General features: G+C 42.5%; 1 protein-coding gene and 1 long non-coding RNA gene across 10 annotated transcripts in view; one reads left to right on the top strand and one right to left on the bottom strand.

The window, feature by feature from the left end:
• MSRA (methionine sulfoxide reductase A) overlaps positions 1-5,832 on the bottom strand; it is a 384,184-nt gene extending 378,352 nt beyond the window's left edge. Inside the window, exon 1 of one of the 7 annotated variants that reach the window (XM_021072635.1) lies at positions 4,707-5,832. In XM_021072635.1, coding sequence (XP_020928294.1) covers positions 4,707-4,842 — 136 coding nt within the window. In that variant the 5' untranslated portion in view covers positions 4,843-5,832. The remainder of the gene's footprint in view (positions 1-4,706) is intronic. The other 6 variants (XM_021072634.1, XM_021072633.1, XM_021072631.1 and 3 more) reach the window with 6 other exon arrangements.
• The window catches only part of LOC106505903, a 46,432-nt gene continuing 25,770 nt past the window's right edge, over positions 3,528-24,189 (top strand). The window contains exons 1-2 of one of the 3 annotated variants that reach the window (XR_002338414.1): positions 3,528-4,443; positions 21,775-21,831. This is a non-coding gene — a long non-coding RNA (uncharacterized LOC106505903). Of the gene's footprint in view, positions 4,444-13,200; positions 13,346-21,774; positions 21,832-24,189 lie in introns of those variants that run through there. The other 2 variants (XR_002338416.1, XR_002338415.1) reach the window with 2 other exon arrangements.

Genomic DNA, 24,189 nt, shown 5'->3' with positions numbered 1-24,189 from the left:
TTTCTTCATTAAGCATGATGTTGGCCTTTGGACTGGGATAGATATATTTTATCACTTTAAGGAAGTAATCACCTTTGAATGTTATCAAAAATGGTTGTTTGGAGCTCCCACAGTGGCTCAGTGGTTAACGAATCCGACTAGGAACCATGAGGTTGTGGGTTCGATCCCTGCCCTTGCTCAGTGGGTTAAGGATCCAGCGTTGCCGTGAGCTGTGGTGTAGGTTGCAGACGCGGCTCAGATCCTGCGTTGCTGTGGCTCTGGCAGCTACAGCTCCGATTAGACCCCTAGCCTAGGAGCCTCCATATGCCGTGGGAGTGGCCCTAGAAAAGGCAAAAAGGCAAAAAAAGAAAAAAAAAAAAAAAAAAAAGGTTGTTAAATTTGGTCAAACAACTTTACAGCATCTAGGGAAATAGTTATTCACCCTTTTCCTTAGACCAAATGATGGATCATATCGATAGATTTCTGAATACTGACCAATTTTTGCATTCTGGGACTAAATCCCATTGCTGGATTTTGTTTACTAATATTTATTTAGCAGTTCTACATCAATATTCATAAGTGAGAATAGTCTGTTGTTTTCTTTTTAGTACAACCTTCATCAGGTTTGGTTTCAATATTCTACTTGCTTCATGAAAAGAATTCGACAAGTGGTTCACTTTAAATACATACTATTGAATTATCTACTCTTTAAATATTTAGACGTCTTCTGTAAAATTGTCTGGACATAATGCTTTGAAAGGAGGCAATTCTTTGACAACTTTATTTCTTCTGGAAAAACCAATCTGTTTAGATTTTCTGTCTTTCTGGGGTTAGTTTGGGTCAGTAATATTTTCCTAAAAGTTATCTATTCCATCCAAGTGTTCAAATTTATTTTCAAAGAGTTGAAGAAATAGTCTCTTACGACTCTTTAAATTTTGTACTTTCATTGTTTCCTCTTCTAATTTATTTCATGTATTTGTACTTTCTTCCTTTTTTCCTTTATTAGATAGCTAATAGCTAACAGTTGCCATTCAATTTTCTTTTTTCAAAGAGCCACCTTTTGGATTACGCATATTATTCTCCTGTTTTTCTGCTTAAATTTATAGTTCTTCAAAAAGTAAACTTTTAGCAAGTATTCTACACCTCTTCCTCTCCCCAAAAAGGCACCACAGTAATAAATACAGTGAACACTATCTAAGAATATAGCGACAAGAAAGATAGATTAAATCGGAGCTGTCAACATTATCTTGGATGATATCTCCAAATCCCAAACATTGGATCAAAAAAAAGGTTATCAATGTTTCCAATAGGAAAAATACCATGCCATATAAAATAAAAGCTGGACTTTTACAATTAATTCACTGGAAATAAGATTGGCTTTAACTATAATAAATGTAGATTTTAACAACATAGGAGGCAGGCACTATGAGGTTTTAATTATAGGATTTTCACCTGTCTATCTCTAGCAATTAATTGCCCACCAATTCAGTTCAACAAGCATGAATTCCCTTTTCCCCTCAGTCCCAAAGTTCTCTGACTATTGTTTTGTAGCCAGGCACTGAAACAGAGCAAGACCACTGCCACATAATAAGACCAGCAAATTCCTGTGAGCTCTGCCAGCTAGCCAGTGGTGTCTCGAACCTACCACTAGTCTGAAAAGAGTGTGCTCCAAATGAGGCAGTCTAGTCCAAGTTTAAATTTTAACCAATTGCCCAAAGTAGGCCTATTCATGTTTCGATCCACTTTAGGTAGCCTGGGAGAAAGTAAACATGAAAGAAGTTTGAGGGAGTTCCCTTCATGGCTCAGCGGTTAACCAGCCGGACTAGTATCCATAAGGACATGACTTCGATCCCAGGCCTCATTCAGTGGGTTAAGGACCTGGTGTTGCCGTGAGCTGTGGTGTAGATCACAGATTCAGCTCAGACCCCACACTGCTGTGGCTGGGGCGCAGGCTGGCAGCTGTAGCTCCAATTTGACCCCTGGCCTGGGAACTTTCATATGCCTTGGGTGCAGCTCTAAAAAAGCAAAAAAAAAAAGAAAAAAGTTTGAAGGATTGAATCTTACCTTCTTGCAAAGAAGAAATCTACTAATAGCCTGTAATTCATAAGAAGGTGTATATTTCCTTAAGAATATCAAAAAAGGTAGGATTAAAGCTAAGATGATAACACTTCACACCAAATGTATGTGATAATAGTGCACACTTGGTACTAGGCAGTGCCAAAGACAGTAACAGACAGGCTTTGTCTTCTAAAATCCAAGGTGATGCTTTTATCACAAAACTTTTAGGAGTCGGGGTACAAGTAACAGCAGACACAGAGATAATATAGAGAAGTGAAGAGCGAGTTCTTCAATCTGTTAAACGAGACTGGAGGCTGCTGTAGAAATGAATTAAATTTGCAAAACAATATTAAGTCCATAAGCTTTCATCTTACGGCCACTGAAACCCAAGAAAGAAGTAACACTGCCCATTTCTGGGGCCAGTCAGAACCTTCGAATCTTGTCAAGGCAGCAGTACAGGGGTGGAAAGAGAAAAGCCACAATCTAAAATTTCCTTATTTGAGGAAGTGGGAAAGTTACAACAGCTAAACAAAAAAGACATGCGCACTGAAGGACTAGTCCTACACCAAAAAAAAAGAAAAAGAAAAAAGGCAGTTTACTACTCCAGATACAGCAGGGCATGCGAGGCTATATGAAAAGGCAAAAGAGCCTAGAAGAGAATCAGGTCCTAAGGTTTTGCAGTGAGAGTCATTAGGTGGATATAAAAAGAAAATTTGTTGGCTCTTTTCTGTCATACTGGTTGATCTTTCACCAAGTGTCATTTCTACACTGGGGGATTAGCTGACTGGGAAGACTTTGGTTAAGATAAAGCAGAATTAAATTCTGGTCAATCTTGATCTTGAACCGGTTGGAAAAATCTAATCAGGAGATTCTGATTTGTTTGTTTGCTTTTAAATGTCTGGGAGGACATACCAAAGACACTATAATGTGCAAAGAGGAAATTTTGTACAAATTAGGGAAGTTCAGCATTGAAAAAGCATTGCCTTTAAACATCAATTTATGAATCCAGGTTTGTAAAGAGCATTCTCTTTCAAGATCAGTAAAGTTTAGATAGTGGCGTTATACAGTTTAGATACAGATATTTATACAGATATATTTATTAATCAGTGGTTAACGAATCCAAGTAGGAACCTAATCTGGATTTTTTTTTTTTTTTTTTTGGAAACTCACTCTGAATTTGAGTCAAAAATAAAATAAGCTTTTTAAAGTTGTGGATGAGTTGGAGGTCAAGTGATAGGGGACACAGGAACTGCTGATGTAGGTGAATGAGAAACATGACACACAATGTCAGTTTTCAAACTGTCTCAAATCCAAAAACCTCTTCCTTTTCCATTCTCACACTGAGTATTATCTATGATATGCAGACCCTCACAACAACCTCCTCCTACACACATACACTCAACAATTCTTTAAGGAAAAGAAAAATGGAAGAATTCATAGGAAATTTTTAACTTCAGAATTTATCTTGGCATTGAGACATCTGTAAAAGATTAATCACCACTACATCTTCCAACCACTCTAAAGCAGTGGTTTACTAACTACCCAGGGCATTAGTACAACAAGAAAGGTTTATTTAAAACATATTGTTGGGGCGTTCTCTTGTGGCTCAGCAGGTTAAGGATCCGTCATTGTTGCTGTGGCTCAAGTCAAAGGTGTGGCATGGGTTCAGTCCCTGGCCTCAAAAATTCTGGGCCAAAATAGAAAAATAATAATAATGAGTAAAACTTATTGTTGGGACCACACTTTGTGAAAACCACTGCACCATGACAATCCTACACAAAGTATGGTCCTCAGGTTGGTGGACACATGCTGTCTGTGACCTTCTACAGGGCTGAGCCAGAAACTTAGTTCTGTTAAACTTTTACAGTAGTTGAACATTACTGGGCATATAAACATGTGATCGTTTTTCTAACATTTCATTTTTATTATAGTTTATATATTATAATTTCTATATTTTCCAAAAGTATTGGGATGACATTTGGAAAATTATTTGGAAGTTTGGGAAGCACAGCTCTTCTGCATGACTGACACACACACAGAGGCACACAGCTCTTCTGCATGACTCTCACACACACACACACACAAACACACACACACACACACACACACACGCAGACCCCGGAGCACAGGGCCAAGGGCAGCTCCTGCCCACTGGGGGAAACAGGGCAGTCCTGGAGGATAATGGCAACCTGAGGGTGTTTCCTGCAACCCGAACACTAGAGTGAGATACAATTTCAAAACTGCAGTTTTCATCGTTCCATTGCTTCCAGGGACAACACAACACCGCATCACTGGTGTAAGTGGCCCTCATTCCAGCGGCTGATGCAAAAAAGAAAAGAGACTCACACCGGTGAGAAACGGCAGAAATCGGGTCAGCACTTTCCCCGCCCAAAGTCTGCGGCCTAGGTGAGTTATACCAACAAACTGGATTCCGTCAGTGGTCTGTGCTCTTTTAGGTGGAGGTGACAAACTAAACAAAGAGGATCGACCCCGCGCCCCTCCCCGGCCGGCGCCCTTCGCGCCTGCGCAGACCCACACCCCCACACCCCTCCACACACCCCCCTCTGCTGACCTTCCAGAGGCCGGCCCAGGACTCCCTTACGGCGGGCCTGGTGCGCGTGCGCGGCGGCGGCGACGACTGCGCCCTCGGTGCTTGCCCGCTTCCTTACCCTCTACGGCCATCGGCTCCTTCCGGCCTGGCAAGGCCTCCTGGGGGCGGACAATCCGGGAAGCGGAGTCACCCATTCTCCGGATAGGAAAGACACTGTGGAAGAGCTGGTTGGCCCTCCTGATGGCCAAGAACATGGGCGGGCGGATGACCGAGGGGCTCCCGGGCGGGTTGGCGCGGTCAGGTCCCTAGGCGCCGCTGCGGAGTCTGGCTGCTGGCGCAGGACGTGCGGCGGGAGGGCTCAGGTCAGCGGGGAACCAGCGCCGCGGGTCAGGCAGCTGCCGGTCAATCACGGTTGCAGTCTCAACCGCGGGCTGGGCGTGCCAGGACAGGGGACGTTTTATCGCCCTGAGCGGCCGCCCGGGGCTGAGAGACACGAGCAAGTTTTCGTTAACTCCTCTCAGTACAAAGTTCCTGAGCAGAGCACAGAAGTTGCAATTGCGGCACAAAGTACGTGAGGCGGCAAGGGCCAAAAAAATAGTGCCGGCTTTTGACTTTAAAGTTCAGCCCGGTTTCACAACCTCCCTAGCAATTGCTCACGAAGTCCGGTAACATGTACCACGACCTCCCTTATGAGCTAGAATGTATGTCTGTTTCCATGGGAACCATTATGATAATAAATTCTCAAAAAGATGAGTATTTATCCAAAATGAAAATTAAGCACAATTTTCAAAAAGCTCAGAGTACGGAAGATAATTAAATATAATATTATATATGTATATATATGCACATATAAATAATACACTGATAAACCCATTCTGGGGGTGAGGGGAATAGAGGAGCAAGGCACTGATACCCCATTAACGTAGTTTAGGTGAACTTTTTGATGCTGTCGGATCATTTTTGGTTCTCAAATCGTAGGAGATAACATTTGTCCCTGTGACAAATTTTCAACCCCAAAAAATAAGGTGGGTGGTGGCAGATGGGTGACTTGAGAGTTCCATATGTGAAATTTTGGTTTTACACGAATGTTCTGCCAAAATGGGCGGATAGTCTCATGAAGGAAGGAACTTCAGATTAGCACCCACAGAAATGAGAAGGCTTGGACCCAGCCTCCCCCGTGGATTCAGTTACTGCTCTGTTTTCATGTGGTATGGACTGTTAACCTGAAGAGGACGGGAGGATTAGCCCTACTATATCTAGAATATGGCAGATGTGTAACATTAAAATTGGGAGTTCCCGTTGTGGTTCAGCGGGTTACAAGCCTGGTTAGTATCCAAGAAGATGCGGCTTAAAGATCCGGCCTTGCCGTGAGCTATGGCGCCTAGGTCGCAGACACAGCTGGGATCTGGCGTTCCTGTGGCTGTGGCAAAAGCCAGTACTTCTATATGCTGCAGGCACGGCCTTAAAAAGCGAAAAAGAAAAGAAAATGTAAAGTGTTTGTTTTGTAATGTAGATTCTAGCTGGGCAGCGTGCCTCAGTTTTTATTTCTGCTTTGGTTTTGCTCTGAGATTATACGAAGAAGGTTCCACAGGCCTTTCCTGAAAGCACTACCTTGTATGTAGGGGGTGTCCCTTCTAGATGATAAGATCATTCTTCTATCAAAGGAAGTTTTTTTTTTTTTCCTTTTCTTTTTTCTTTTTCATTTCTGTCTTTTAATACATACTTACTTGCCTTTTCTATTCTGTGGTTCATTTATGAAATTAAGAACTAAAGAATTTTTTGGAGTCCTTGTATGGCACGGAGGATTAAGGGTCTGCCATTGTCAATGCAGTGGCTGGGGTCACTGCTGTGGTGCAGATTCAATCCCTGGTCACCCAGGCAGCCAAAAATAAAAAAGAACTGAAGAATTTTTCATGTCAAGGAGAGATATTTATATAATGTTAAGTGAGAAAGCACACAAAGCTACAGTGTGTGTGTGTAGTATGCACAATACATATAAAATGCATACACCTCCCCTTGCACACCCACGGAGAAAAGGCTGGAAAAAATTGAAACAGTGTTGGCAGTTTTGCTGTTTTCAGGTTCATGGTTGACTGGTTTTCACTTTCTTTAAACTTCTGATTTAAAATGTTATACATTGCTACAGTGTTCTCAAGTGTTCCAATGGCTGTGTTACTTTTATTATTATTTAAAAAATAAACATTTTAGAAGAAAAAAAAACTTTTTTTTTCATAAAACAGGTGTTTCTTATCTCCTTTACCAGAATAGTTGAGAGAAAAGTTACACTGAGGTTGGTTGGTTGGTTGGTTGATTTGTTGAGGAAAGAATTAATATTCCTGTTTCAATGATGCCATTTTCACCACGAGAGTTTCCTTTTCTTTGGACTCCTAATCCCTTCTGAGCTCCTCCACACTGAGAGAGTCTTTTTTTTTTTTTTTTGTCCATATTCCCCACTGGGCACACACTGCTTTGATGTGTTATTTTTGTGATTATGCTCTGCTTTTCCAACAAATTCTAACAATGTATGCTCTTTAGGATGCAGTCTAAGCATCCTCTTTGATATAACAAAGACCCAAAATACAGCAGTTTAGACAAAATAGAAGTTTATTTCTTCTTATGTAACAATCTAGAAATAGGTAGTTCAGCTCAGAGTAGGACCTTTCTTCTGTAACAGCTCACACTGAATTGGCTCAAATTAAGTGTTCAGTGATTATGTATTTGGTTTAATTGGGTCAAAACCTTGACTTAGAATAGCAAAAGTTTCTTTTCCATGTGTTCAAGAATGGCTTTGCCAGAGTTTCCTTATGGCTCAGCAGGTTAAGGACCTGGCATTGTCACTGCTGTGGTCACCGTCATTGCTGTGGTGCAGGTTCAGTCCCTGGCCTGGGAACTTCCACATGCCCCAGGTTAGGGGTGCGGGGAAGAATGGCTCTACCTTGCCCCTTGGAGGAAAGAATACTTAATGCTCTATTCCAAAAGTAGCTTTTGTTGGAATACAGATTAGGTTGCTGTATCCCAAAGATACTGCATGTGAAACGAGATAGTTTGGGGGGTTTTTTCCTCTCATATGCTAAGAGGTAGGTGGTCTAGGACCCAGAGGGCAGCACTGTCCTCATACATAACTGCTATCCCAGAACCTGCCATCACATCTGTATCTTAGCCTAGCAGAAAGGAAAGGGGTGCACATGTCAGTACTCCTAGGAGTGGGTCCCAGAGGTAGCATACGTCATTTCTATTCATTCCATTGACCTGATAGAGACACGGCCACATCCGACTGTCAGGAAGGTGGGAGATGTTCTCTAACTAGGCAACTGTGGATCCAGCTAACACTTGACAGTTCAAATAATAAAGGAAGAAGATAAGGATGTACTTTGGTGGACAATTCTATTATAGTCCACTAGTCTGGCTACCCAAATTTGCCTGTCTGTCTGTCTATCTATCTATCTGTCTATCTATCTATACACTTCCTTCTTCTAACATATAGAACACACCCTATTTTAAAAGGCAAGAAGCCAGAGTCCCAAGCAGTACTGCATCCAGTTTAAAGTCCACAATCTGAAGATGATGTGTGGTCCTTTACAAGTCTAGCTATAACTCCTCATGATCCAGTGATCTATAAACTTAAAAATGAGATGACTGTTCTCTTCTCCCACTTCGTTCCCCACATACCTAGTATACAGTGATGAAGTAGGAATAGGAAAATCAATTTGGAAAAAAAAAAAAAAAAGGTGGCGGGAAGAATAGTCCACAGTCTAATCAAATGTTGCAAAAGGGAAATTTCAAAGATTGCCCCGATGGTGGAGTAAATTCTTGGTTGGGCTTCAGTTGTGCTTACTAGAAGGAACACCTTGTTTCTTGCACCTGCAGGTACTGGCTTTACCCGCTCGGAGGTTCTTAGCCATGATTCTCCATAATTATATCTGAAGGGTATATTGAAGAGTATAAACTCCTGGGAAGCTGCACATCTTTTTATGTCCAGTTTCTTACTGGTGCACTTTTGAGGGACTATGAGTTACTTCAGGTCAAGTATACACAGTTATTGGCAAACTAAATGGGTAGCTTCTCTGTCAGTTCCTTTCTTTTCTTTCTTTCTTTCTTTCTTTCTTTTTTTTTTTTTTTTTTTTCTTCTTCTTCATACAATCACACCTGCAGCATATGGAAGTTCCCAGGCTAGGAACTTCCATATGCCAGAGCTGCATCTGCAACCTACACCACAGCCACAACAATGCCAGATCCTCAACCCACTGAGCAAGGCTAGGGATCAAACCCACATCTTCATGGATACTAGTCGGGTTCATAACCTGCTGAGCCACAATGAGAACTCTCTGTCAATTCCATTTTAAAGATACTGAAGTACAAACACTATGGAAAACATTATGGAGGTACCTCAGAAAACTAAATATAGAACTACCACATGACCCAGAAATCCCACTCCTGGGCATATATCTGGACAAAATTTTCCTTAAAAAGATACACGAACCCATATGTTCACTGAGGCACTATTTACAATAGTCAAAACATGGAAACAACCTAAACATCCATCGACAGATGAATCGATTAAGATATGGTATACTACTCAGCCATTAAAAAGAACAAAATAATGTCATTTGCAGCAACATGGATGGAACTAGAGACTCTCATACTAAGTGAAAGAGAAAGACATACTAGTCAGAAAGAGAAAGACAAATACCATATGATGTCACTTATATCTGGAATCTAATATATGGCACAAATGAACCTTTCCACAGAAAAGAAACTCATGGACTTGGAGAAGAGACTTGTGGTTGCCAGGGGGGACGGGGAGGAAGTGGGATGGACTGGGAATCTGGGGTTAATAGATGCAAACTATTGCATTTGGAGTGGATAAGCAATGAGATTCTACTGTATAGCACTGGAAACTATATCTATATCCTCTTGTGATGGAACATGATGAAAGGATAACATGAGAAAAAGAATGTGTGTGTGTGTGTGAGAGAGAGAGAGAGAGAGAGATAGCACTCGCACACACCTAGGTCACTTTGCTGTAGAGTAGAAAATTGACAGAACACTCTAAACCACCTACAATGGAAAAAATAAAAATCATTAAAATAAAAAAATAAAAGATACTGAATAGATTTCTGGTGTATCTGTCCCTTTTACAATTCCTTGTACAATTACCCACAGCTATAGATTTCAACTAGTCATATTTCTAATGCATAACTACTCTGTTTACTTACAAAGCTCTGTGTTTGCCCTATTTATTCTTTGTCTATTGACCTAGTAGTAGGAGTTCCTTTGTGATGCAGCACATTAAGGATCTGGTGCTGTCACTGCAGCTTGCGTCAGTGCTGTGGCACAGGTTTGATCCCTGACCTGGGAGCTTCCACATGTCATGGGCGTAGCCAAAAAAATTTCAAATAACAAAAATAAATAAAATATTAAAAAAAATTAACAACTTAATAGCAATGCCCTTGCGGCCAGCCAGAACAGCAGGTTTGGTTGGGAAGGCAATCCCTTTAATGATCTCACTGCCTGCCTGGCTTCCAACGTCCAGCAGACAACACATTGCTAATGGCCCTTGAGAAGGGCCTTGGGCCACAGTTTTATCTCCTGCTCTTGGGAGTATAATAGGTTTTGGCTTTATCAAAACTAGAAGGCCCTGAATAACCACTCTCAGTCAATTTGCATTGCCGACTGCAGGCAGAGAACTCCAATCTCAGCAGAGCTTTATTCCTTCCATCTCTGTTAACAAAAAATAAATAAATAAAAAGGCTATCTTTTACCTCAGTTCATCTTTCATAGAAGATTTTGCTAAAGGAGGAGGGAAACAATACTCTCTCATAGGTCAGAGAATCATCTTTCTGATCATTTTCCCAACAGCAACAGATTCAAAGAGCATGTGGTCTGCCTTCTGAATTATTGAGTTGATGATTCAGATTTTTTTGTTTTGTTTTTGGTTGTACCCATAGCATGCAAAAGTTCTGAGGCCAAGGATGGAACCCCTGCCACAGCAATGACCCAAGCCACTGAACTGACAACGCTGGATCCTTAACCCACTGAGCCACAGGGGAAATCCCTGAGTTAACAATTTTATCAAATGTTTAGTAGCAGCATAAAACTGTTTGCCAGCTTTCCAGTATGTAATATCTGTGTCCTTATTGTCTGCCGCCCGCCCGTTAAACCAATGCCACATAGTTTAATATTATGAAGTCTACAGAAAAGCTGCTAGAATATGTTGGTTTAGCAACATTACAGGATACCAGATCTATATACAAAAATCTGTTGTAGGAGTTTCAGTCGTGGCTCAGGGGGAACCAATCTGACTAGTATCCATGAGGATGCAGCTTCGATCCCTGGCCTCAGCAGTGGGTTAAAGATCCAGTGTTGCTGTGAGCTGTGGTGTAGGTGATAAACACGGCTTGGATCCTGTGGTGCTGTGGCTGAGGTGTAGGCAGACAGTTACGGCTCCAATTCGACCCCCAACCTGGGAACCTCGATATGCCATGGGTGTGGCCCTAAAAAGACCAAAAAAAAAAAAAAAAACTATTGTATTTCTATATATTAGAGAAAAAAGGAAATTGGAATTCTAAAAGTACCATTTACAGTAGCATCCCAGATTTCCCATTGTGGCTCGGTGGGTTAAGAACCTGACATACTGTCCATGAGGATGCAGGTTCAATAGATTTACCTGCAAGCTGCAGTGTAGTTCACAGATGCAGCTCAGATCTGGCATTACTGTGGCTGTGATGTAGACTGTCAGTTGTAGCTCTGATATGACCCCTAGGCTGGAACTTCCATATGCTGCAGGTGCAGCCATTAAAAAGGGGAAAAAAATAGCATCCTCCAAAATTAAATATTTAGGGATAATTCTGACTAAAGGTGTGTTAGTCCTATACATCAAAAACTATAAAACATTGCTAAGAGAAATCTTTAAAAACCTAAACAAATGAAGAGATATGCCAGTTCATGAATCAGAAGATTCAATATTCTCAATATTGCCAAGACACCATTTCTCTTCAAATTGGTGGGATTCTACAAATTCCCAGTGAAAACTGGTTACAATGAAGGAGTCAGTTTCCACCCCAGGCCAGCCATGCTCACAATCATACCTGCATTCCCAGCCAGGTCATCTCCATTTGGAGGCCTCCTTGAGAAGATACTTTTTCTCCCTCTCTCTCCATGCCCCCTTTCCCCCATGAAAGAGCAGGAGCATTTTGTTCTGGGCTGCTCAGCAATGATTCAACCTCCGTTATGCTGCATGTTATCTGAATGACCCTTGCACCCAGTGTCATTCCACAGAGAAAATGAAAGCAAACACTTTCAAACACTTTGGCGGTTTCCTTAGTTAAGTACTCATCTGACACATGACACAACGCTTTCATATAAAAGCATGTGTACTCAAATATTCACAGCAGTATTTTTACAATAGCCCAAAGCTGGAAACAACCCAAATGATTATTAACAGGTGTTTACCCATTGGCAAACAAACTATAGTATATCCTTATAATGGAATACTGCTCATCAGTGAAAAAGAATGAACAATACACTCAACAACACAGATGATTTCATCATGCTGAGTGAAAGGAGCCAAACTAAAAAGAGCATATATATTGTGAGATTCCATTTTTTTTAAATCCTAGAAAATGCAAACTACTCTGTAGTTACAGATTAACAAATTATATGCACTTTTTAATATTATGTTTCTGCTATATGGGTGGAGTGAATAGATTGACACTTAAGCCCTGATCCACCTCCCAAACTGGCCCTACTCTTCAGAAAGCAGACATGAAGGTCATGAGGCACAAGACAGTCAAGCTTTGCTAAAACTAGTATTGAAGTCAGGAGGGTGGACCACTATTGACTGTGGTGGATGAGAAACTAGAATAAGGGTAGCCTAGGGACTCTGGACATCTGAGGTGGGAACCTCCCTCCAGCTTTATTCCCACTATTTATACCAACTGGAATGCCTGCCTGATTCTCTCTGGTTTTCTGACCTTGTTCTTCACCATTCAATTCTATCTTCATCTTCTCAGTAAAACCTTCCCTGATTTCACAAGGAAGCAGTGCTTATTTGTTGAGCTGGGTTATCCCACAGCACTCACCGTTTACATCACTCAGGTAGAACGTAGCCTGTTCTTCTTTGTGTTCTTAGGGAGTTCCCATCATGGCTCAGCAGTAACAAAACTGACTAGTATCCTTGAGGAAGCAGATTCAATCCCCAGCCTCGCTCAGTTGCCGTGAGCTATGGTGTAGGTCCCAGACGTGGCTCAGATCTCGTGTTGCTGTGACTGTGGCGTAGGCTGGTAGCTGTGGCTCCAATTCGACCCCTAGCCTAGGAACTTCCATAGGCTGCAGGTTCGGCCCTAAAAAGCAAAAAGTCCTATCTTGCGTTGTTAGTTATCTGAAAAGATATACAAATTATTATGGAGGTTTAAAATTTGTTCACAAACTCTTCAAAAGTCAGAGCCTAATTTCCTTCCTCTGACATTTTGGTGGGACTTGGATAGAATATTCTGTCCAACAGATAATATTATTCTGCCTTGGATAGAATAAGACAGAAGTGATGGTGTGTGACCTCTGAGACCAAGCCATCAGAGGCAATGCAGCCTCCTTCTTGCTGGCTTTTGGATCACTCCCTCTGGAGGAAGCCAGCTGTCATATCATGAAGATCTTCAATCAGCCCAGTGGAGACACCCAGCATGATGAGGAGGAAGGGAGGTCTCCTGTCAACAGATGAGTGAGCAACCTTGGAAGCATCTTCTCCAGTGAAACTTTCAGGTATTATCTTATCTGCAGCCTTGTAAGACACCCTGACTCAGCTAATTTACTTCCAAATTCCTGACCCACAGAAATTATGAGATTTAAAAATTTGTTTTTTCTGGAGTTCCCACTGTGGTGCAGCAGCTTAAAGGATCCAGTGTTGTCTCTGCAGCAGCTCAGGTTGCTGCTAAGGCACAGGTTCCATCTCCAGCACGGCACAGTGGGTTGAGGGTTCAGTGTTGTCACAACTGTGGTGTAGGTTGCACCTATGGTTTGATTCAGTCCCTAGCCTAGGAACTTCCACATGCTGCAAGTATGGCAAAAAAAAAAAAAAAAAAAAAAAATTTGTGTTCTTTCTTTCTTTCTTTCTTTCTTTCTTTCTTTCTTTCTTTCTTTCTTTCTTTGCTTTTCAGGACCATACACACAGGCATATGGAAGTTTCTAGGCTAGGGGTCGAATTGGAGCTATAGCTGCCGGCCTATGCCATAGCCACAGCAATGCCAGATCTGAGCCACATCTGCAACCTACACCACAGGCTGATGGCAACAGTGAGTCCTGAGCGAGGCTAGGGATTAAACCAGTATTTTCATGGATACTAGTCAAACTTGTTTCCACTGCACTACAATGGGAACTCCCTTGTTGTTTCTTTTAAACTATTTTTTAAATTCTTGGTGACATAAGGAGACAACATTCTTGAAAAACAAGGCTATCAGAGTTAGAAGAGTTGTCTTGGAACTCCCACAACTGACTTTACATCATAAGAACCAAATTATGGAAGGTTAACCTTAAAATAAACCCCAGACTAGGAAGGGTAAAGAGCATGACATAAGACAAAAGAGATCAAACATCTTTCTCACATTCTCCCACCCTGGGATGAATTTGGGGATGGAATCTTAGAAAGTTCAGGGAAGAACCTGAAGATTTAGGAACTAGTGCTTCACTTCCTGGGACATATCCTAGGACAGTGACTCATGGGTGCATAAAGAAGTCAGCCTAATAGAAAAAAAAATCTATGGTTACCAAAGGAGAAAGAGGGTGGAGGAAGGATAAACTAAGAGTTTGGGATTAGCAGATACACATTACTATATACAAAATAGATAAACAAGGACCTGCTGTAGTGCACAGGGAACTATATTCAATATCCTGTAATGAAGCTGAGCAAGGTCCTGTGGGACTCCTAGGTGCAAAAGTCTTTCTGTGTCACCCATTTCTGGTTTTTAGGAAATAAGCCTCTTTCAACCTCCATGACCTTCCCTGAGTTCCAAAGGGTTGGTTCAAACAGTTTCGAATCTGGGAAGGGAGGGGATGATGCAGGGACCAGGAAGGAGCAGTCAAGAAACAATAGTATAGCCTTAGGGCAGGGTCCTGGTTCCCCCTCAAGGGATACACATGGCAGTATCTTTGAGTTCTTCTGCAGAACTAAAACCCCAAACAAATGGAAGGTGTTAACTACCTGATAAAACATTCTTCATTCCAGAAAGAAGGAGGCCCACCAGAACCCATCCTAGAGCCACTAAACACCAGCTTCAAGAAGAATGCAAGCTTTCATCTACCCTGACCCTTACCTGTGGCCCTATTTTCCCCTCCACAACTATAACACCACATCCTAATCTCTCCCAAAGGAAGACACAGTCTTTAGGGCATTAGGAGGCAAGGGCCTCCTTTGCCTGGCAAAACAATAAAACTATCTTTTTTCTCCTTTGCCCAAAAATCTGTCTCCACATTTCTATCCAGCACCAGTGACCAGAGGCCAAGCTTTGGCAATAGTAATAAACCATAGTGGGAAAGAATATGAAAAAGGATATGTATACATATGCATAAAGGAGTCACTTTGGTGTACACCAGAAACTTATACAACATTGTAAATCAACTATGCTTCCATTAAAAAGAAGAAGGAGTTCCCATTGTGGCATAGCAGAAACAAACCTGACTAGTATCCATGAGAACGGGGGTTCAAACCCTGGCCTCGCTCAGTGGGTTAAGGATCCAGCATTGCTGTGAGTTGTGGTGTAGGTCGCAGATGTGGATGCAGCTCAGATCCTGAGTTGCTATGGCTGTGGCATAGGCTGGCAGCTGTAGCTCTGATTTGACCCTAGCCTGGGAACTTTCATATGCCACGTGTGAGGCCCTAAAAAGACCAAAAAGAAAAAAGAAAGACAGGGGAGTTCCCGTCGTGGCGCAGTGGTTAACAAATCCGACTAGGAACCATGAGGTTGCGGGTTCGATCCCTGCCCTTGCTCAGTGGGTTAACGATCCGGCGTTGCCGTGAGCTGTGGTGTAGGTTGCAGACGCGGCTCGGATCCCAAGTTGCTGTGGCTCTGGCGTAGGCTGACGGCCACAGCTCCGATTAGACCCCTACCCTGGGAACCTCCATATGCCGCAGGAGCGGCCCAAGAAATAGCAAAAAAAAAAAAAAGAAAAAAGAAAAAAGAAAGACAGAAAAGAAAAAGAAAGAAATCAATTTAGTGGATTGGATCAATGTGTTTTGTAAATGACTTGGAATAGACCAGAAGATTTTGAAATGTATTCACAGGTAGGAAGGATATATATAATTTCAGAAGATTTGCATTTCTGTTACATATACATGTGTGCATTGTACATGCATTCTGTCTAGCCATAAAATATATCTCTCAGTGTAGCTTCTGGTCAAAAACAGTGTGAAAGCCAAGCTCTAGATAGACTGTGAATCTCCCAGAAGACTCTTGCATTCAGCAGGACGTGCAATGTGTTGTGTAGGCTGAGGAGCAGTGGCAGAGGAGGCCGAGGTTGGTGGGCATGAGGGCAACATCCCTGGATCCTGAGCAATCACAGTGTTGAGTGTGGAGAAAGCAGGAGAACATCCCCAAGCTCCCAAAGTGGGTGGGGGTGTGGAAAAGACTGAGAGAACAGGGGACAAGAACAGGCTGGAATTAGACTAAGGAGACCTAAGTGCTGAGACATGGGACCAGATGCAGCAGCAAAGTCCTCAGTCATCCATCAGGAGTGGAGCCAACTTGATGCCAAACAGACGGAGCGGCAGCAGCTCTGTGTCAGCAGGACAGGGGCTCTGTGGCCAGGTGGCCCAGCAACACTGATACACATCCTTTGAGGACAGGGGCCAAGGTGCATAGACACCTCAGTGGAGACCATGAGACCAGGAGCACACGCGGCCCTCCTAGTACCCAGATGCCATATTTTTCTTTTTTTTTTTTTCTTTTCAGGGCTACACCCATGGTATATGGAAGTTCCCGGGCTAGGGGTCAAATTGGGGTTTCAGCTAAGGCCTACACCACAGCTTACAGCAACACCAGATCGTTAACCCACTGAGTGAGGATCAGCCACATCTTCATGGATACCAGTCAGGTTCTTAACCTACTAAGCCACAGAGGAACTCTCCCAGAAGCCATCTTGAAAGAAGAAAAGAGTAGGGAAAACCCTGGAGAGGATCCCCAAAAGACTGAGCAGTTACCCGAATAGTCTATTTAAAACCAAAAGATATGGAAAAGACACTTTTATTTGGCAAATCAAATGTTTTCCTCCATCATTAGAAATGATGAGAACAGGATGAGAGCAGTTATTGAAAACATGACCTAAACATTTTTTCGTACATCTGAGTCATGTTTATTTTTTATTTTTTGTCTTTTCTAGGGCCACATCCGAGGCATATGGAGGTTCCCAGGCTAGGGGTCTAATCCGAGCTATAGCTGACGGCCTACACCACAACTCACGCCAGATGCGAGCCACGCCTGTGACCTACACCACAGCTCACGGCCAATGCCAAATCCTTAACCCACTGAGCAAGGCCAGGGATTGAACCGGCAACTTCATGGTTCCTAGTGGATTCGTTAACCACTGAGCCACAACAGAAACTCCTGAATCATGTTGTTTAAATTTTGGCCATGTTACTCGTGTTTATCAAAGCAGACAGAAGGGCTAGCTACACGGCCTCAGAGTCAGGGTTTCTACCTGCTTTCTAGGATATCACTTACACCTATGAAATCTTGTATGGTTCCAATCTACTGCTAAATGGCAAAATTCAAGACAAAATGTAATGTAATAAGTTTTTCGCGAAGCTCGCTCCATATATTCAATTTGAAAAGCTATCTTTTATTCTACAATAATATACTCTCAGAGTTCCCCTTGTTAAGAACCTGACTAGTATCAATGAGAACGCAGGATCAATCCCTGGCCTTGCTCCATAGGTTAAGAAACAGGCATTGCTGCAAGCTTCGGCGTAAGTCACAGATGTGGCTCAGATCCAGTGTTACTGTGGCCATGGTGTAGGCTGGCAGCTGCAGCTCCAATGCAACCTGTGGTCTGGGAACTTCCATATGCCAGAACCATAAAAAGAAATAATAATAGCATATTCTGACATTTCTGGTGTTGAAATGTCCTTCCTTCTCATGTGGTGGTAATGAGAGGTGGCAGTTGTTCCTCTCAAACCCTCATCAGGCAAAATCAAAAATGGAAATAGATGGTCCAACTCTACCAGCCCCTGAAAGCCAAGTACCACTAAGGTAGTGTGTGCAATAGTCCCTGACATAGAATAGTCTTTCCATCAATAGAAATTCCCATCCTCCCTCGTCCAGCCGTTATCACCCGGCTTTATAGAGATCAGCCCCTAGCAAGCAGCTTTTGCTCTCTTCCCACCGGCTCCATCTTCTCCCCTCTCACCTTTCCTAACCACACATTGTTCCAAGCCTCTTCTCCACAGGGAGACTAGAGAGGGTGAAAGACACGACTTAAGGCCCCAGAGAGAAGGCCAGGATCCTCTTCCCTCCTCCTACCCTTGGAGTCACCTGGGATGGGGTCTTAGAAACATCTGTGGGGACTGGAAGAATCTGAGGATTTGGGAACAAGTGCTCAATAGAGAGGTGAGCAAACAAGGTGTCTCCCCAGAGAGTGTATCAAATCGTGTCACCCCTCAATGTCTAAGCTCCACCCTAATGCTAAATTATATACATCACTGATAAATGAGCCTAATTACATACTGAAAACTCTATAGAAACTTCAGTACCAAATTATTTTGCCAATTAATTCTCTTTCACAAAAGCCTCTATGTGCCAGGGTTCCTTAAAAAAAAAAAAAAAAAACCCTAAGGAAGAAAAACATATTCCCTGAAAAGTCAGAAATACATGAATACGACATTTTCAGTTAGTAGGAAATGAGAAATGAATTGTTACACAAGGTAAGTGTGACATTTAGCTAAGTTATTGAGAACATACCTGCCTCTCAGTTACAGATGTTAAGTGACTTTTTGATGTGTTGCTTTCAATGTGCTTTTTGCATGGCCCCTACATGCAGATTCTGTTGAAATCCTCATCTGTTTAGTAAATACCACCAAATTCATGACATATGCAAGACACCAACCGGATGACATATAGGGAAGAATCAGGCCTTTCCTAGACTCCAAGGGCCACAGTGCGGTGGAGAGATGCCCAAGCCCCAGTCTCAGCACCACATGGCAGACAAGAGCTCCTCACTCCACCCCACAGCAGATCCCTGGACTAAGGGCTGCTGGGGTTTTGGAGGACAACAGACCCTCAGCTTCTGGGGCTATAGGCAATGGATATGGGAGGCCACACACCAGCCCTGAAGAAAGAGCTGTCACAGGCATGGATGATGAACTCAAGAAGAAATGGCGCCAAAGGTGAGGTTTTTGTCCCCCTAGGAGGCATTTCAGCTCCTGTCTCTATTCTTTATTAAGCCTAGAGCAACTGCAGGGATGCCCTGGCAGACTCAAACTGAGATAAGGTTTTTTGGCCTTTTTATAAAAATCTACTTAATTTGGCAGAGACACCCTTATAAATGAATAAATAGAAAGCTTAATGTGACACTTTACATTTGCATACTTCAAACCACTTGGCCTTATTCATGGTCTACCTGTAGGAGCTATAGAGCATCTTAAGCATGTTAATTCATTGCATAGTTTATTTTACTGAATTTTAAGAGGAAAATAGAAACAACAATGATAACAATAGGTTGGAGTTTCCACTGTGGCGCAGCAGGTTAAGGACCAGGTGTGGTCATTGATGTGGCATGGGGTTTGATCCCTGGCCAGGGAATTTCTTTCTTTCTTTCTTTCTTTTTTTTTTTTTTTTGCTTTTTAGGGCCACGCCCGAGGCACATGGAGGTTCCCAGGCTAGAGGTCCAATCAGAGCTATAGCTGACAGCCTATGCCACAGCCACAGCAACACAGGGTCCACGCCGTGTCTGTGACCTGCACCATAGCTCACGGCAACACCAGATCTTTACCCCACCGAGAGAGGCCAGGGATCAAACCCAAAACCTCATGGTTCCTTGTCGGGTTCGTTTCTGTTGCACCACAATGGGAACTCCGTTGGCCTGGGAATTTCCACATGCCAAGGACATGACCAACAGAATCAAAAACAAAACAAAATAAAAATCTGAATTCTGGAATCTAGAGAATTCAAAAACTCTCTTTCCATCATTTTGTGGAATTATAATTGGAAATTTTAAAACACATTTTTTTAAGTAGTCCGCATGTGGAGTTCCCATCATGGCTCAGTGATAGTGAACCCAACTAGGATCCATGAGGACTTGGGTTCAATCCCTGACCTCACTCAGTGGGTTAAGGATCCAGCCTTAGTGTGAGCTATGGTGTAGGTTGCAGATGTGGCATGGATCCAGTGTTGCTGTGGCTGTGGTGTAGGCCAGCAGCTGCAGCTCCAATTCGACCCCTAGCCTGGGAACTTCCATATGCCTCAGGTGCAGCCCTCAAAAAGCAAAAATAAATTAATTAATAAAAATAAAAAGGGAGTTCCCGTCGTGGCGCAGTGGTTAACGAATCCGACTAGGAACCATGAGGTTGCGGGTTCGGTCCCTACCCTTGCTCAGTGGGTTAACGATCCGGCGTTGCCGTGAGCTGTGGTGTAGGTTGCAGACGCGGCTCGGATCCCGCGTTGCTGTGGCTCTGGCGTAGGCTGGTGGCTACAGCTCCGATTCGACCCCTAGCCTGGGAACCTCCATATGCTGCGGGAGCGGCCCAAGAAATAGCAACAACAACAACAACAAAAGACAAAAACAAACAAACAAAAAAAAACCAAAAAAAAATAAATGAAAAGAACTCCACATGTGTTTGTTGTATATCAAATTACGTTAAGCCTTGTTTTTCAGTAATTCAGCTTCCTAGACCAAGCACATCTTGAAGAGGACCAAAAGTTGCAGAGGGGAGGAAGTACTTAAAGCACCAGCCCAATGGTTGAAACCAGAAAATGAAAACCCCATGGGGGGAACCTTCAATTTTGAGTGACAGCAGCGCTCAGGACAACATGGGCAGCAACAAGCTGAGTGCTTGGAAACCAGAAAGAGGCAAAGATACTATATGAGAATATGCAGGGTCTGTGACTCACACTTCCCCAAGCCAAGATGGTCTTTGGAAGCATCCAATAAGAGATGGCTTTGAGCTATGTCCCTGGCGGGGTGTCAGGCGATTTGTGAGCTCACCTCAGCTGTCACCAGTGACCTCCCCCTCTGCCACCACAGATGCCACTCTCCTGCTGCCACCACCAGAGTATCTGACACTGCCAAACCCATGCTGCTGCCACTCCCTAGGGTTCAGGGGTCACCTTGTTTTAATTAGATTCTCCCATGGGTAGCCTGATGCACTTCAGCTCTGAACTGTGCCCCTCCTTTAAGGCATTCAGGATCAGAACCCTTGGGTTGGGTCAAAGAACAATTCAGGAACAGGGTTTGGTACTGCACAGACTTCAGCATGTAAAAAGTGGTAAGAACTTTTTTTAAAAGTGTTTTTAATTAAAATATTGTTGATTTACAGTGTTGGGTCTATTTCTGCTGTACAGCAAAATGACCCAGTCAAAATGACCCAGTATGTATATATATACATACATTCTTTTCCTCATACTATCTTCCATCACGTTCTATCACAAGAGATTGGTGCTATGCAGTAGGACCTTATTGTTTATCCATTCTAAATGTGATAGTTTTCACCTACTCACTCCAAACTCCAGTCCATCCCACTCCCTCCTACTTCCCCTTGGCAACCATAAGTCTGTTCTCCATGTCTATGAGTCTGTTTTTGTTCTCTAGATAGCTTCATGTGTCACATTTTAGATTCCACATACAAGTGATATCATGTGGTATCTGTCTTTCTCTTTCTGACTTATTTCACTTAGTATGAGAATCTCTAGTTGCATCCATGTTGCTGCAAATGACATTATTTCATTCTCTTTTACTGCCGAGTAGTATTCCATTGTGTATGTATACCACATCTTCTTAATCCATTCATCTGTCTATGGACATTTAGGTTGTTTCCATATCTTGGATATTATGAATCGTGCTGCTATAAACATAGGGATGCATGTATCTTTTTGAATTTTAGTTTTGTCTGGATATATGCCCAGGAGTGGGTTATTGCTGGATCAGTGGTAGTTCTACAGAAGCAGTAAGTAATTAATAAGTGTTCATTTTCACTCTCCTGCCTACAGCTAACAATTCAGCAGTGCCCTCAAACCAAAACACTTCCAGCTCTGCCCCACTGCCTGGTGAGTACCCTACACTTCCAAAGGTGGGACAGCTTTTGACAGTCCTTTCTCAGTCTTTCTGGAGTAGACCCCAGTGCATGTTAGTTTCCCCAAAGAATGATCTCATCACCATGAATCTTTCCTCCAAGTAATTGAAACATATTTGGGGATAATAATAGTAGCACCGAAATTACAGGGTTTTTTTAAAAAAAAAACTTTTGCTTTTTTTTTTTTCTTGGTGATGATGATGTAAGTTAATATAGGAAAAGTGCTAGAATCATGTCTGATTGTAGGAAACCCTCCTCAATAAGTATTAGCTATGATTATTGTATACACTCATCTGTGTAATAGTTTGAAATCTGTCTCCTTCACTAGATAGTGAGCTCTAGGAAGGTAGACATTGCATCCATTTTTTTGCTCTTTATTGTGTCCCAGGTGCCTACTCAGTGTCAGGGACACAGTAAGCATTCAGCCAATATTTGTAGAATGAATGCCTGAATCAGTCACAGCATCTCTTGGCCAACTGCACAATTCCCTCCAAAAGTCTCTCCTACCACTTCTCCTCAATGTCTGATGGGTTCTGATGCAAATAGGATTTACCTCTTATTTTGTTTCCTAGGTGTTCTCCAGTTAGTATGTAAATTAGACTCCTTCATAAACACACACACACACACACACACACACACACACACACACACACACACACACCAGAATCCCCCAAAGGATGCAGGTAGAATGGTTTTTTATTTGTTTTTATTCGTTTTAATAACTTTACCAAGAAAGGATTGGTGTCCAAAAGCTGTACATAGTTAATGGATAAATTTGATGAGTTTGGACACATGCAAACACTTGTGAAACCAGCACTGCAATGAAGGTAACAGACATATCCATCACCTCCAAAAATCTCTTGTATGCCTTTGATTTGTTGACTTTTGTTGCTTTTGTGCACTAAGAATACTTAAGAGATCTACCCTCTTAATACGTTTTTGAGCACAAACAGTATTGTTAGCTATAGGCATTGTGTTGTACGGCAGATTTCTAGAACTTATTCCTCTTGCATAACTGAAACTTTATATCCATTGAACAACACCTCCTCATTTCCCCCACCTCTCAGCCCCCGAAAATCCCCATTCTATTCTGTTTCTTTGAGTTTGACTCTTTTAGGTACTTCATACAAGTGGAATCGTGCAATATTTGTCCATGACTGAGTTATTTAATTTCGCCTCATGTTCTATAGGCTCATCCAAGTTGTAGCAAATGAAAGGATTTCTCTCTTTATAAAGGCTGGATAATATTCTATTGTATATATATGCCATGTTTTCTTTATCAATTTATCCACTGATGGGCATAAGGTTGTTTCCACATCTCCTTAGAATATTTTTTAAGATTTTATTTTATTTTATTTTTAGCGCTGCACCTGCAACATATGGAAGTTTCCAGGCTAGTGGTCAAATCAGAGCTGCAGCTGGCAGCCTACGGCCACAGCCATGGCAAAGCTGGATCCATAACCCACTGAGTGAAGTCAGGGATCCAACCTGCATCCTCATGGATACTGGTCAGGTTCTTAACCCCCTAAGCCACAATGGGAACTCCAAGATTTTTTTTTCCTGGTTTTTAGGGCCGAACTCCCAGCATATGGAGGATCCTAGACTAGGAGTCTAATCAACCTACACCACAGCCACAGCAACACCAGATCTGAGCCGCATCTTCTACCTACACCATAGCTCATGGCAACGCCAGAACCTTAACCCACTGAGTGAGGCCAGGGATTAAACCTGCAACCTCATGTTTCCTAGTCGGACTTATTTCCACTGCACCATGATGGGAACTCCCAAGATTTCATGTTTTAAGATTGGTTTTAGGTTTACAACAAAACTAAGAGAACAGTACAGAGATTTTTCCATATGTTCTCTGTACCCATACATGCATGGCCTGCTCTCCTATATCAACATGACTCTCCAGAATGGTGTGTTTATGCACCAAGGATTTTTATGTTAGCACATCATAATCACGCAAAGTCCATAATTTACCTTAGGGTTCAGTCTCGGTGGTGTACATTCTATGGATGTGAACAAATGTGTAATGACATATATCTATGGTTATAAGACCATATGGGGTATTTTCACTGACCTAAAAATCCTCTGTGGCCTGCCCTTTTAGCCTCCCCCAATCCTGATTCTCCAGGATGTTTTTTAAGAACACTTTGTCAGAGTTTGAGTTGTGGCTCAGTGGTCAAGAACCCACCTAGTATCCATGAGGACGTGGGTTCGAACCCTGGCCTTGCTCAGTAGGCTAAGGATCCAGTGTTTCTCTGAGCTGCAGTGTAGGTCACAGTCACAGCTTGGATCTGGCGTTGCTGTGGCTGTGGTATATGTCTCA

The sequence above is a fragment of the Sus scrofa genome, chromosome 14, assembly GCF_000003025.6.
Source record: "Sus scrofa isolate TJ Tabasco breed Duroc chromosome 14, Sscrofa11.1, whole genome shotgun sequence".
In the NCBI taxonomy this organism is placed as follows: domain Eukaryota; kingdom Metazoa; phylum Chordata; class Mammalia; order Artiodactyla; family Suidae; genus Sus; species Sus scrofa.
Note: the sequence above shows the minus strand (reverse complement) of the source record. Positions and strands in the feature narration are given on the sequence as shown.